This window comes from Hyperolius riggenbachi, chromosome 7 (assembly GCF_040937935.1).
Source record: "Hyperolius riggenbachi isolate aHypRig1 chromosome 7, aHypRig1.pri, whole genome shotgun sequence".
NCBI lineage: Eukaryota > Metazoa > Chordata > Amphibia > Anura > Hyperoliidae > Hyperolius > Hyperolius riggenbachi.
This window is the reverse complement of record NC_090652.1, coordinates 305,632,590-305,647,377: the sequence shown is the minus strand read 5'-3', so window position 1 is coordinate 305,647,377 and position 14,788 is coordinate 305,632,590. Positions and strand designations below refer to the sequence as shown.

General features: G+C 41.9%; 1 protein-coding gene across 1 annotated transcript in view; it reads right to left on the bottom strand.

Annotated features, from left to right (window-relative positions):
* LOC137526181 (contactin-associated protein-like 5) overlaps positions 1-14,788 on the bottom strand; it is a 508,827-nt gene that overhangs the window by 273,997 nt on the left and 220,042 nt on the right. Inside the window, exon 4 of the mRNA XM_068247401.1 lies at positions 10,594-10,741. Coding sequence (XP_068103502.1) covers positions 10,594-10,741 — 148 coding nt within the window. The remainder of the gene's footprint in view (positions 1-10,593; positions 10,742-14,788) is intronic.

Sequence of the window (14,788 nt, the reverse complement as noted above, 5' to 3'; positions counted from 1 at the left end):
GAGGAGGATCTGCGAAATAGTCACCAATAAATACGTATTTTGCGCTTTTTTCATGGTTATTTTTAAAGTTTAATGGTCACCGACTTTAGTGGTTAATAGCAAAGCCCCCCTACATACTAGAAACAGCAAATACACAGGGTTTGTTAAGGAGGATAGTGGGGGAAAGACTTTGTAGTTTTTGAGAAAAGCAATGTTAAAGGACTTACGAGTTATCTTAATACACTTATCATTACCCGGCCCAGAGTCGCCTTATCTCATGGCGATTAGAATCGCTGCCTTAAAACTCCTCTGCCTGCGCAGTGCGCATAGCGGCTGCACAGGATTACAGCCATGGGAGCGGCACATCGTCGCTCGGTATACTCTGTTATACGTCATGTGGGCGTCACCACATGACCACCCACATGACTGACTGCACTTCGAGCCGGCCGCGCCCCCTCAGCACAGAATACCAGCACTGAGCGAAGGAGGACGTTACCGAGCTACAGGATTTGTTTACTGCAGATTTGAACAAAATAACTTACTCTGCAAATCTGCAGTAAACAAATGACGCCCACATGACGTTTAACAGAGTATACGGAGCGGCGATGTGCGCTTCACGGGGCTTTAATCCTGCGCAGCCGCAGTACTGCGCAGGCAGAGGAGTTTAAAAGCGGCGATTCTAATCGCCATGAGATAAGGCGACCCTGGGCCGGGTCGGGGCCGCTAATGATAACTGGATTAAGATAACAGAGGGTCTGAAAATAGCAAGGGAGCCACTGATCGTCTGCCCTGAGGTCTGATATTCAACTAAGGTAATTAACTCGTTTTCTTTGCTTCAGCTCGTAAGTCCTTTAAATTTAGAGGAAAAAATCTATATTTAAATGTGGTAAAATGACGGATGATGTATTAACGTGTATATACGGTAAATGTATTTATATATATACAGTGGTTTGCAAAAGTATTCGGCCCCCTTGAAGTTTTCCACATTTTGTCCAGGGATGCTCGGGTAGTAATTTCAAAGTGCTGTCCTTTGCTGTGTGTGAGGTTGCTGGTATAGTGGTGAGCATAGCTGCCCTCCACACAGTGGACCTGGGTTCAATTCCTGGTCAAGGTATGTGAGCTTGCTTTTGACATACTACAAATGTCTGCAAGAAAAATCCCTAAGAGAGAGTGAGAGTCCTTTTTGCTAGTGAACCTTGAATTCGGGGTCGGGTATCTGGGAGAAATCTGCGGGTATCCGGTTAGGTGGTGAATAGGGATGGTCGGAAATGCCAATTTCTGATTCCGCGGTAAATCCGCATTCCGCCATTGTCAATTACCGATTCCGCTTTCCGGTACCAATTTCCCACATTCCAATACGGAATTTCCGCCGGTAATCGCGGAAATTCCGCCCGATTTTAACAACATTTTCTCAAAAACTATAAGGCCTTTTTGAAAACTTTTTTTTGCATCTTGTTCAGAAGATTCTGTTTAATAAACCCCGAAAATTTGGTGTTTCTAGGACTTATGGGGGCTTTGCTATTAACCACTAAAGTCGGCGGATTTTTACTGTAATATAAATGCAGAACATAGGCAGATGCAGATTTTCTGCATTTTACTTTACAGTAAAAATCTGCTGATTTTAGCGGTTAATAGCAAAGCCCCCGTAAGGCCTAGAAATACCAAATTTTTTTTAGGGTTTATTGAACAGAATCTTCTGAACAACATGCAAAAAAAGTTTTCAAAAAGACCTTATAGTTTTTGAGAAAATCGATGTTAAAGTCGGGTGGAATTTCCGCAATTTCCGGCGGAAATTTTCGCGATTTCCGGCGGAAATCCGCCTAACGCACTTGCATTACCGATTTCCGCATTCCGGTGTGGAAATGCAAATTCCGATCGGAATTTCGGAAATTGCATTTCCGCGGAATCCGAATGAGCATCCCTAGTGGTGAAACTATCTGCAGATAGCTATCTGGATATCTGCCCAACTATCTGGAATCCGGATCTGACCGGATAGGGTAAAAATGGTCGGATACCCGAATTTCCCGGGTACCTGGGATCTGGATGAGCATCCCTGATTTTGTCATATTACTGCCACAAACATAAATCAATTTTATTGGAATTCCACGTGAAAGACCAATACAAAGTGGTGTACACGTGAGAAGTGGAACAAAATAGTAAATTAAACCCTAACTCATTTATTCAATAAAAATACATACATACCTTATTAAAATTAACCCCTTACCTCCCCACTCTACCATAGTTACCAAAATACAAAATTTGTATAAAAAAATTACATAGAAATACCTAAATAGTTACATTAAGGACTCAACTTTTTAAATATGTATGTCATGAGGATATATCACTCTTATTTTTGCAAGTAGGGACTTGTAATTATTGATGGACGCAAAACTGAAAAAATACACATTTATTTCCCTCCAAAAATATTGTTCGCATACATTGTACTAGGGACATAATTTATAATGGTGTAATAACTGGGACAAATAAAATAGGTGGATTTTAATTATAGTAGCATTTTTTTATTTTTAAACTATAATGGGCGAAAACTGAGAAATAATTATTTTTTTTTGTATGTTTCCCAATAAAATGCATTTAGAATAAAATAATTTTAAGCAAAAAGTACTACCCAAAGAAAGCCTATAGATATAGATCAAGATATAGATCATTTTGTTGTGATAAATAGTGATAAAGTTATTGGCGAATGAATGGGAGGAGTGCTGAAAGGTGAAAATTGCTCTGGTCCACAAGGGGAAAAACTCCTGAAGTGGTTAATGCTAGTTATCCTTCCCATGCACCTCTTCCTTCCATTGTGTTCCTTACTCTCCATAGGAGGCCATTTGGTTCTAGCTGACAGGATCCAGCTTGTTTTTCTGAGAAAACGACCAATGTACAGTGGTGGCCCCTGTCCCCAAACGGAGACGGTTATTCTCCTAAAGGCTACATTGGTTAGTTGCCCTTCATAGCAACCTCATCTAGTGAGTATCCCATTTTATAGTACCAGAAAATACTACAACATCAGGCTCTTGTTGTGCCTCTGTGTAATTTTAAAGGTATTTATTTCCTATCTCTCAAGTGGTGTACGCCCATGAATGAACCAGGCTCTCCAGAAACCTAACCATGCTCTTGATGTCCCTTCCTTTGCCATCCTTTATCACTGAGGACCCACCTATCCCTCAATTCTGATGCCTTTAGGGCGTAACTCTAAACAGCCGCATTGCGAGAATTCTCACTTACATGGAGATGGGTAGAAAGACGTTTGGAGACGATGTGGTTGATTTAATATCTTTGATGCATTAAAGGACGAAGCTGGGTGGAATTCAGCAATAACATGCTGGGCAGATAGCATGAGAAGCTTTTATGCAAACCTGTGTACATGCTGACTACATTAGCAATGGACACTTAGCGAAGGAAGGATAGAATACCTAAACTTTCTAAACAAAGACAGTTTTCTTAACTCGGAGAGGAATTAGAAATTCTTACTGTCCTCTGAACATGAATCAAAGGACAGACAATCTGTGTTCCTAATGGAGATTATATATATACACTGTATATATATATATATATATATATATATATATATATATATATATATATATATATATATATATATATATATATATATTTTAAAGGAAACCAGAGAAGAACACTTTAGCACAAAATAAACACATCTCCCAATAGATTTTACAAGATAAATACTATACCTAATACCTGGTATTTTCGCCGCTCTGGTGTGCCGTTTTTTGTGTGTTTTTTTTTTTACTAAAACACCATCCAAAACACAGTTCATCAGAAACGCATATTATTTAGTGGGGTTTGTGCAAAATGAAATAATTTCTAAAAAACACTTATGACTAACAAATATAGATACAAAATAAAAACGTTTTTCAATATACCCTAACATTAGCAGCTCCTTCCATCTCATCTCAGCTCTCTGTGATGCTGCCAGTATACAGAACAGGAAAGCAGAGCCAGAAGGGGGCAGGCTTGGGTTTGAAAAGACATCAGAAAAGACAGACTCAGCTATAATGATTCCTGAGCAAAGCCAGACTGAATGCTCAGTTGGGGATTTTATCAGGGCTGATAAAAAGCAGACTGAGCAGTGAAGGATGAAAGCATGGTAGGTGTTTTCTCTAATGTTCTCACTGATATATATGGTAAAATCCATGAGGGTGCTTCGTCTCTGGTTCACTTTAAATCCTGTAGAGCTAACTAGTGATAAATCTGCATACCATGCACCCTAACTGCTCATCCATGCTCTCCACTGTTACTAACAATGCTCTACCGAAGCTTAAAGAGCACCTGAACTTGACTTCCTGATTTGGAATTCCAGCTGTGCTTCTTGCTTTCCCTTTCTTTGTACCCTCCCTCTCCTTTTCAAAACCTATTCCCCTCCCTGGTGCACCTCCTCCAGCCTACAAGTCTCCACTATCCTCCTAGGGTACTCCTCTTTTGTGCTGGCCACTCCTCCCATTCCTCTGAATACATCAAAGACTGGCCTCCCCACAAATATGAAGGTCAGGCAGCTGTAAGCTAGGAAGAGAGGGCAAGCACAGTAGATGAATCCATCGTTGGATCTTCATTTGACTACAAGAAGTTGCCAGGTTTCAACAGAACGCCATTGATGAAAGTTTTGCTCCATTAATTCAAGTTTGCTAAGATGACTAGGCTGCATAGTATGCAGCTTAATTCTCTGAATTATTTACAGTGATACACTGCAGCAGTGCATACCTTCTGGGAAAGGAGGTCCTGCAGGTACTTGGGGTGGGGTGGGGTGGCCACTAGGCAGGGTTTTCACAGAGATTCTAACTCTTTATTTGGATGCCGATCTGGTGCTCTTAAAAAGCCACAACAAAGTCAGACAGAGAAAAACTATAGGAATGCAAAGAGGGGGAAAGTGAATACAGATGCAAAGAGGTGACCAGTGCGCACCATGAGCGGTAACCATCAAATTAGTGCAAGTTCTTCCCTGCATAAGCTAGACATGGGGTGGGAAGCTGTGTAACTAGGTGGTGATGGCACTGAGTGGTGGTGATTTTCAGGAGAAAATGGCAATACTGGAGGTTGTCTTCAGCTCTTTATGCTTTTTCTGGGAGGACCCAGCAATTATATTTACACCCAGGGCTTTTCATTGGAGCACCTTTGGACAACCGGCACGAGTCTTTATACAGTCTATTTTAATATCAGTGCAAAGCCAAGACACAAAATTAAGAAACAAAAACAATTCTCCACGAAGCAAGAAGCCATAAGAACAGAAGCATAAAAAAACACAAATGGTACAAGGCAAGAGGAGGACTTATTGTAGGTGTTTTGAAACTCATCTCTCAAACTGACTAAACAAACAAAAGCAGTGCAGGATGCTGTTTGATGTCACAGAAAAAGAAAATGGCCATACTCTTATCCTTTAATCTTAATACAGTGATCACATCAAACATGTTCGGGGGTTATAAGTCCCTCAAAAGAAAGCTCTGCTTTGATGCTAAAAATGTAAACAACGATGTAGCTCATGGCCTGGATGTCATGGTCACACTCATTGGCCTCCGAGTTGTAATGTAACAGTCTACCTACTAAAGCAACCCTCTCTGATGTGTACACTAAAGCCACCCTCTCTGGCTATTTGATGTGTAGAGGGACAATGCTAGCCCACATAGGTATTCCCGGCACGGAGGAGAACACCTCCACCTGCTTCACATCCCATTGATCCTACCATCAGGATTGACACTGATGCATTAAGTAATAGCAGAGAACATTTCATTTCCATATCATTATGTGCCAACTCGACGTACATCACTCAGCTGGCTCCCGCTTTCTTGTCGTTGTCAAGAGCCGAAACATCTACATAATGAACACAAGTCATCTCGAAAGCTACATATAAATATTTATGCCTCGACGAGAGCTGATTTGCACGCTACGATATGAAAAAGGCAGAATAAAAGTAATTAATTGCGATGGTAACTTATCAGTGTCATAGCACAGGCACGGGCCATGAGCAAAACAATTAAATTTTCCTCCTTTCTCCACCAGCAGCTCATCTGAAACACTGGTGGAACAAATTATAATAATTATATTTTTGAATTTAAGTGCCTCTTCCTATTTTGGAGGCTGATGAAGTGTCTTGCTGATGTTTTATAGTTTTAGGCTTCTTTCACACTAAGACGTTGCGTTAGGTGCTACGTTAAGGTCGCATAACGTGCACCTAACGCAACGCATGGTGGTGGTGGCAGAGAACGATGGCAAAGATCCGCGTTAAGCGGCTCTTTGATGTGTCCGTGATGCGTACTATAGTACGCATGCGCCGGTGGAGACCACATTTGAAACAAAAAAGAGAAAAAGAGCCCCCTCCTTAATAATCTAATAATAATAGGCATTCAAACAGGTATAACTCAAAACACCAAGAATAATGAGAAAGTCTTTATTGATACCAGCTAATAAATTTAAAACCAATTAAAAACAAACAGCCAGACCTGGTACATAAGTCCTAAATTATCAATAATCACATGAGTCTGATGAGAAGTATCAATAATGTGGTTTCTTCTGGTTGCTCCTGTGATAATTGTAACAGAGTCCTATTGATTTAAATAATATTGGTAATAAGGACTTCTGTTTCACAGATGGCTATCCCAGAAGGAACACACAAATATATAAAATAACTACTACTATCACATCCCTCCTGCTGAAGAATAAGGTGCTAGTGCTTAAAGAGAGCTGGGTATAGATTAGGCAGCTCCCTATTGGAATTAAAGTGACAACTGTGCATAGACCACCAATCAATTTGGTAGACACTACAAAAAACACTACATCATATATATACCGTGCAAACTGTAACAATAGATTCTGGCAAATAGAAACAAGAGCTGAAATAAAGTGAATGTTAGTGCAAAGGGATGGCCGCAATGGCCAGTATAAATAGACCTAAAGTGCAGGAATGAGCAGGGAGAAGGAACGTAGAAAAACAAAAGACTCACCAAGTAAATGAGGTTGAAGGACCAGGAAAGGCTGTACAGCGCTGCCCGCGCTGTCCCACTAGTTCCGCCGAAGCTGCCAAGGGACTGCCAAGCGGAACACTCCACATCACGTGGTCCCCCCAGTGACGTCAGCACAGTGCAGTGAATATTAATTAGCCATGTGGCTAATGACTGCGCCTGTGCAAGCAGGCTAACGCGGCAAAGCCGCTCTAACGGCTGTGAACAGTCCACTGCAGTTACGTTGGGAAGTGTTACAGGCTGCACTAACATGCGCCTGTAACGTCTCACTGTTAAAGCAGTCTTATAGTTGTACCAAGTGGAACCCAGCTGAACAGGCTGCACCATACTCTTCTGTGCTGACCAAAATCAGTAGATTTCATGACACATCTTGTTTGTTTTTTTCCAAATATTGAAGTTTTTTTTTGCCCCTTGCAAAAGCAAATCCATTAAAGTCATTGGGGAAAAGTATTGAGAACCCCTTAGTTTAGGAATTTCTATCTTCTAATATGAAGTAATGAATCAAAGACTTCCACTTAACTCCCGACATGTGTACACCAATATGGAGGATCTGTCCAGAGGTGTGCATAATCTGTGGCCTTTTTCCCAGCTTCCAGCCTATCTGACTAAGCTGTGAACTTTATTGTAACCTTGTACACTTTTGATTTGTTCTAGACAGGCCAGTGGGAGGCATTGTTAAAGCAGCAGGGTCAGCCATACCATGTCAGGGAAAAAACTCATATATAGGTAGATAACTACTTGTTCTACTTGTATAACATATGTATTGTACTGTCCATGTTTTGATTTCAGTGAAATTTATATAGTAAATACAGAGAATTCTGTTTTTGGTCTTTGCCATTTTCATTCACTCTGACTAAAGCCAATCCTGATGTCATTTCCTCCCTTACTTTTTTTTCCCACCTAGAATCTGCACTGTCATAGCTAGCTTGCTTTGTAAACACATGAGAGCACAGACATAGATCGTATTTCAGCAGCACTAAATTGCCCTCAGCCAATCAGCGAGGAGCAAGGAGATGACAAAATTCCTTTTCGTCGGCAATGTAACAAACAGACTCCGACTGACTGAGTCTGACTAAGGCCCGATTCACACTTGCGTTTTGATGAAATACTTACCGGTGGCACAGGTCCGTTCCGGTCCGTTCTGAGAACATCCGTTCGCCATCAGGAGGCCATCAGGATCCAGTCAGGTCATGTTCAGTTTTCATCTGGATCTTCTTCCGTTCTTCATGCGTCCTGGATCCCTTTCTGTTTTCAAAGAGGGACCTGGAAGGTCTGGAAAAGCGCTGGAGTCCTTCTTGGGGAGAGCCTGCTGTGCGGACATCATCCTCCTCGTCCCACAGAGCCCTGCGTCTGGATGGTCGGGTTTTTCCCTGTCCTCCGCTGTGTGCTGGGGTGACTGTGGAGAGGCTGGGGGCTGTCCGGCGCTGGGTACATCCACATGGCCACATGCACCATAGAGAACCCCACAGGAAGCCAGGATGTCCGACTTTCATCCGGAAGTGTGTTGTGCACTTCCGTTTCCCCTCAGGTATTGTTGTGCTGGATTTCTTGTCCGGATCCGGTCCGGCGGCGGTGGATGTTCAAAGAACGGGATTTCCTGGAGGGCTCCCCCTTCCCTCCCCTCGACGTCATCGACGTTGTGACGTTATCGGGAGTCCCGATCCACCCCTCAGCGCTGTCTGGCGCTGATAGGCCAGGCTGCGCAAGGGGTCTGTGGGGGGGGCGCGGAGCGGCGGATACCGGCGAATTGGCGCGGGGTTACCGCCAGGAAGGTTAATACCAAGTCTCATACAATGTGCATTAGGCCTGACCGCAAATCGCTAGAGCGATCGCCAGTGTTTTTAATTAGCAATTTGTAAGTTACATGAGCGTTTTCTGTCGCTTTTGAGAGCGATTTAAAAAAGTGTAAGCTTTTTGCCAGCAATTGCATTGCGATTTGCAATAAACGATTTTAATTCTGATTGGTCCTTTCAATTTATTATAATTTTTTTTTACAGTTTTCAGTCAATTAATTACTAAGTACTGCAGTCAATCAAACTATGTGTAGCGATTCATGAGCGATTAGCCAGCGCTTATATACTTTACATTGCAGCACAAACGTTCCCAAAATGTTGCATGTCCTGCGATTGCGATTTTGCTATTCGCAATCGCTACTGTGGAATTTGTTACATTTATCTACATTGGCAGAGCGTTTAGGGAAAGCGATAGCAATTTAAAGCGCTTCATAATCGCTCAAAAAAGCGCTCTAGTGGGTTCCAGCCCTTATATTTGGATGCACATAAGAGTTATTAGCAGCAGCTAGTGGCATAGCAATAGGGGGTGCAGAGGTTGTGCCTGCACATGGGCCCCTAAACTAGAGGGGCCCACTAGAGGCCCTCTTATTAGCTTTGCATTGGTGCTATGCTGGTAATGAACACCTCTATATGTGCAGTGCCTAGAGGTAATCCTTAACTAAATGTTTCCTTACTTTGATTACACCTCTTGGATACTGCAACTGTCCTTGGTAGGTTTTGAGGCTCCATGCCTATAGAGTGCTTAACAATTTTTCTGGTGTATATTGAGAATGTTAAGCATCTTGGTTTATATTCGAGTATACACGATATGCCACTTTTATCTTGCATGAGTTTCAACCAAAAAACTATAAACACGAATGAACCATCGCCGCGCTAAAATCAATGAAGCTAAAAGGGACACACCAGTGGCCCAACACTTCTATGACCCAGGACACAGCATGCAAGATCTGAAAGTACTTATTCTTAAAGTGAACCTCCAGACTAAAAATATACTCAGCAGCATTGAAAAGGCTTGCTTTTTCTTGAACAGTTTCACAGCATCAGAACTTTGTTTTTCTTACATAAGCCTTATTTTTAGCTTTACAAAAGCTAAGCTTCACCCCATCAAAGAAAACTGCCCAGGCTTTTTTTCCTGATGCTGTGCAAAGCATGATGGGATTTCCTATGTTGTTATTCAAGTTGCCTAGCAACTGGGAGGGGTGACCAGGACACAGCACAGTTGGAACTGTGTCTCATGCTCCCTGTCACCTCCTTTCAACCAAAAAGATGGCTGCCCTCATGAAATCAAACATTTGCCTGTTCTTTTAAAACAGGGTGAGTACAATATTATATTACCTATCTATTTTAATTAACATAACTAATGTAACTTAACAATAGTATGTTTGTTTAGGCGGAAGTTCCTCTTTAAGGGTAACTTCAAAAATGAACAATCAAGAAACATTTCTGATTACAAATTTATGAAAAAGTTCAAGACACTAACAGAAGGTTTAAATTGTGGAATAGGATTCATGGCATCTTCTTTGACATGATTGACTTGGCTTCATGATCTTCAGAAACCTGCTGGATTTCATGTATGGTTGCACTAACTCACTGGCTCCAGCCTGCTGATCACCTGACACCTAACTGCTAAACAACAACCAGCACAACTGCCATCTACGTGTTTACTATTTACCTGCATCAGTGTATTACTTCAACTTACATCTGGAAAAATGCCTGAAGAAGGGGATTAGATCCAAGAAAGCTTGCATCATTTAACTTTATCAGTTAGCCATTAAAAGTTTTACAAGACTTTGTTTTTTCTACCAACCAAAACAAAGGAAATTAAAAATGAACCTACTTACTGTATGAACAGCCGTAGACTTCCACTCTCAAACCGATCCTTCCACTGGGATTCCACTCCAATGGAATAAAACGGAGGAATCTGGCTTTTATGGAGTTCGGGAATTTGTGGTTCACCACGCCATCCGCATTTGAGTTCCCCACAAAGATCTGTTGGCAAAAGTAGAAAATATAAGCATCCCCATACGGAAACAGGAAGATGTTGTACAGACACAAGTTATGAAAACAAGATTAGTCAATGCCGGCAAAGAGGCACTCGTTAGCTTAAAGTGAACCCGAGGGAAAAATAAACTGATGAGACAAACAAATGTATTTATCCTCCTACTCCTAAAAATGTTTTGTTTTTGTTTTTTTTGAAAACCCTTGGTTTTATTTTATATTTAACCACTTCACCACTGAGGGGTTTTACCCCTTGAGCACCAGAGCAATTTTCACCTTTCAGCGCTCCTTCCATTCATTCATCTATAACAATATAATAATAATATTTAAAAAGTTCAGTCCCTAAGGTAACTATTTATGTATTTTTTTTATTGTCATTTTTTTTTTAATTACAAAAAAAAATAATAATAATTGGGGAGTGTGGGGAGTAATGAGTTAATTTTTAGTGCATAAGTAATGCATTTGAATATGAAAAATGCTTTAGGGTGTAGTTTTACTATTTGGCCACAAGATGGCCACAGTAACTTTTTGTTTATGCGACCTGCAAGCGTCGTAAGGACGCTTGCAGGAAGTGCTATGAGGCTGGGAATTTTTTTTTTCACAATGATCGCGCTGCTTCTCATAGAAGCAGCGGATCATTACGGGGCTTAGATCAACGAACGGGAATGGTTCTTCCCATTCATTGATCTCCGGGCGAGCCGGCGGCGGCGTGCACGAGAGCGGGAGTGCGCGCACGAGCGAGCAGGAGCGCGGGCAGCGGCGGGAGGTACGGATATCTCCATCCCTGGGTGTGAAAGGATGGAAAAAGGGACGGTGATATCTGTACAGCTGGGGGTAAAAATAGAATGAATGTTTTGTTGTCTCTGCTCAATGGCAGCCTATTAAGTGTCCCTAAATGAAGATACATGAACTATTCACCTTTTCTATCTCTCCCATGCCCTCAGAAATTGTATTCTGCAGGGAAAACTTTTATGGCTGTTATTTGCTTACCCCTCTAGATATGCTACTGAGTTGATGCCGAGGGTTCCGATGCTTTGGCAATGAGTATTCAGCTATAGTATAAACTGGCATGGTTCGGTTCCAACAATTTGCTTTTAGTAATGAGCGCTCAGCTATTGTACAGCCATTTGCCAGGGGGGTAAGTTTGGGCATTGGGGGGGTTCAGCTACAGAGAGTGCCAAAAGTTTGATTATAGCGGTAGGTTCTCGGCTTTAATACATGAGTGTGAGGTTACAATATTTGAGAGGAAGAGAACAGTACCTGGCACCAAACGCAGCAGGGCAGACACACCGGACCCGGAAGAAGGAGCGTGCTCATCCACAAGTTTGTTGCATCCAGTAGACTTGAAGAGAGGAAAAGGAGGCACCGTTTCTTTAAAATTCCTTTATTCCGGTGGGGGAAGTAGCAGGTACACAGCAGTGGGGGTAAAAAAGGCCTGACAGCTGTTTCGCTGGTTTAAACCAGCTTCTTCAGAGGCAGAGTGTACACTCTGCCTCTGAAGAAGCTGGTTTAAACCAGCGAAACAGCTGTCAGGCCTTTTTTACCCCCACTGCTGTGTACCTGCTACTTCCCCCACCGGAATAAAGGAATTTTAAAGAAGTGGTGCCTCCTTTTCCTCTCTTCAAGTCTAATGAGAGTGAGGTTAGTGTTAGGCGTAGATAGGGATTTAGTGTTAGGCGTAAGTAGGGGGAAGGTTAGTGTCATGCGTAGGTAGGGGGAAGGTTAGTGTCATGCGTAGGTAGGGGGAAGGTTAGTGTCATGCGTAGGTAGGGGGAAGGTTAGTGTTATGTGTAGGTATGGGGGAGGTTAATGTTAGGCATAAGTAGGGGGGTTTAGTGTTAGGCATAGGTAGGAGGTTTAGTGTTAGGAATAGGTAGGGGGAGGTTAGTGTTAGGGGGAAGGTTAGTGTTATGCAAAGGTAGGGGGGGAGGTTAATGGTATGCATAGGTAGGGAGGTTTAGTGTTAGGCATACTTAGGGGGGAGGTTAGTGTTATGCATAGGTAGGGGGAGGTTAGTGTTAGGTGTAGGTAGTTGGGAGGTTAGTGTGGGGGGGAGGTTAGTGTTAGGCATATGTAGGGAGGTTTAGTGTTAGGTATAGGAAGGGGGAAGGTTAGTTTTATGCGTAGGTGGGGGGAGATTAGTGTTAGGCATAGGTGGGGGGGGGAGGTTAGTGTTAGGCATAGGTAGGGAGGTTTAGTGTTATGCATAGGTAGGGGGAGGTTAGTGTTAGGTGTAGGTAGTGGGGAGGTTAATGTTAGGCATAGGTGGGTGGGGAGGTTAGTGTTAGGCATAGGTAGGGAGGTTTAGTGTTAGGCATAGGAAGGGGGGTTAGTGTTATGCATAGGTGGGGGGGGGGAGGTTAGTGTTAGGCATAGGTAGGGGGGAGGTTAGTGTTAGGCATAGGTAGGGGGAAGGTTAGTGTTATGCATAGGTAGGGGGAGGTTAGTGTTAGGCATAGGTGGGGGGGGGGGAGGTTTAGTGTTAGGCATAGGTAGGGGGAAGGTTAGTGTTATGCATAGGTAGGGGGAGGTTAGTGTTAGGCATAGGTAGGGGGAGGTTAGTGTTATGCATAGGTAGTGGGGAGGTTAATGTTAGGCATAGGTGGGTGGGGAGGTTTAGTGTTAGGCATAGGAAGGGGATGGTTAATCTGAGGTTAAGGTTAGCGAAGGTGATACTAGAATACCCAGCACTCTAAATTAACAGGCGCTTCTATTAAATAAACGCATTTGAATAATCAAATATCAATATTTCAAAAAGGTCCCCTATTGTGAATTATTATTACTTTGTAAGAAATGTAATTTATTCTCTAACATTCTCTTTATTTCCTATATTAGCATTTGTTTTAAAGTAAATGAGTTGAGCCTCCAGATGTAATGCTGCAAATAGAGATCATTAGAAGTTGGAGCACCCAATTTCATATTTCTGAAAACCACAAAACAGAGAAGGAAAATTCCGTTTGTTCCTTTGAACACATAAAAGTCGAGGAAAGCTCATGCAGCAGATTAAACCGCTCTAGAAATCTCAATTTGTGTTGCTAATATCTGTTGATGTATCAGTGGCTTTTTGAGTTACGATGTTGCGATAAGAGGCATAATTTATGGAGAGATTAATTCGCTTCTCACGGAGGAAATTAATGTGAAGGACAAAAAGACATCCAGTGTGTGGCAAAATAAACATTTTAAAAAAGTTTCCTTTCTGAGGTTAGCAGTTTGTTAATGAATAAATACTTTCCTCGTGACAGGAAGCAGAAATGTTTGTATTAAAGAGGACCTGTAGTGACACATAGTAGCATACAGTATATCATTCAGTATACTCATTTTTACTGTAATTTTCCTGGTTTCAGCATCAGGAATACTTCTTATACTTCCTATAGCGATATATTGCCGTATATTTGTATGTAGCCCCACCCTTCCATGGATGTTTAGCCCAGGCTGTTTAGTTATGCATGCCCCAGAGCATTCTGGGAGAACCACATATATTTTCTAAATGTAAAATTCATTTTTTTGACCCAAAATGAATAAATACAATAATATTTATTCATAATAGCGCTCGGGAAATCGATATAAGCTTTGTGATTTCCCTATACCTTCCATTGAGCCAAAGCGCTCAGAAAATGGTATGTTTGCGATTTCAAACAACGCTTTCAAAACGCTCACATGTGAACATCTTCATAGGTAAACATTGCACTTTTAGGGTGATTTCTAAAATCGCAAGTGCTTAAAAAAATTGCAAAAGCTCATAGGGCTTGATTCACTAAACCGTGATAACTCATATCATGGCCGTTTTCACGCGCATTTTCACATATCCGCACGAGCGCTAATTAATGCGCACAATTGGAATCTTTTTTTCTCCCACGAGGCCTCCAGTGGCTGCATCCCTTGCAGGGTCTATTGTTATGCCCCTGCAATGCATATATATATATATATATATATATATATAAAAAAATATATATAACGGTTAATTTTAGGTACCGGTTGAGGTTAGGCACCAGGGTTAGGGTTAGGGTTAGGCAGGGTTAGGCAAAGGAAGAGAGAGGG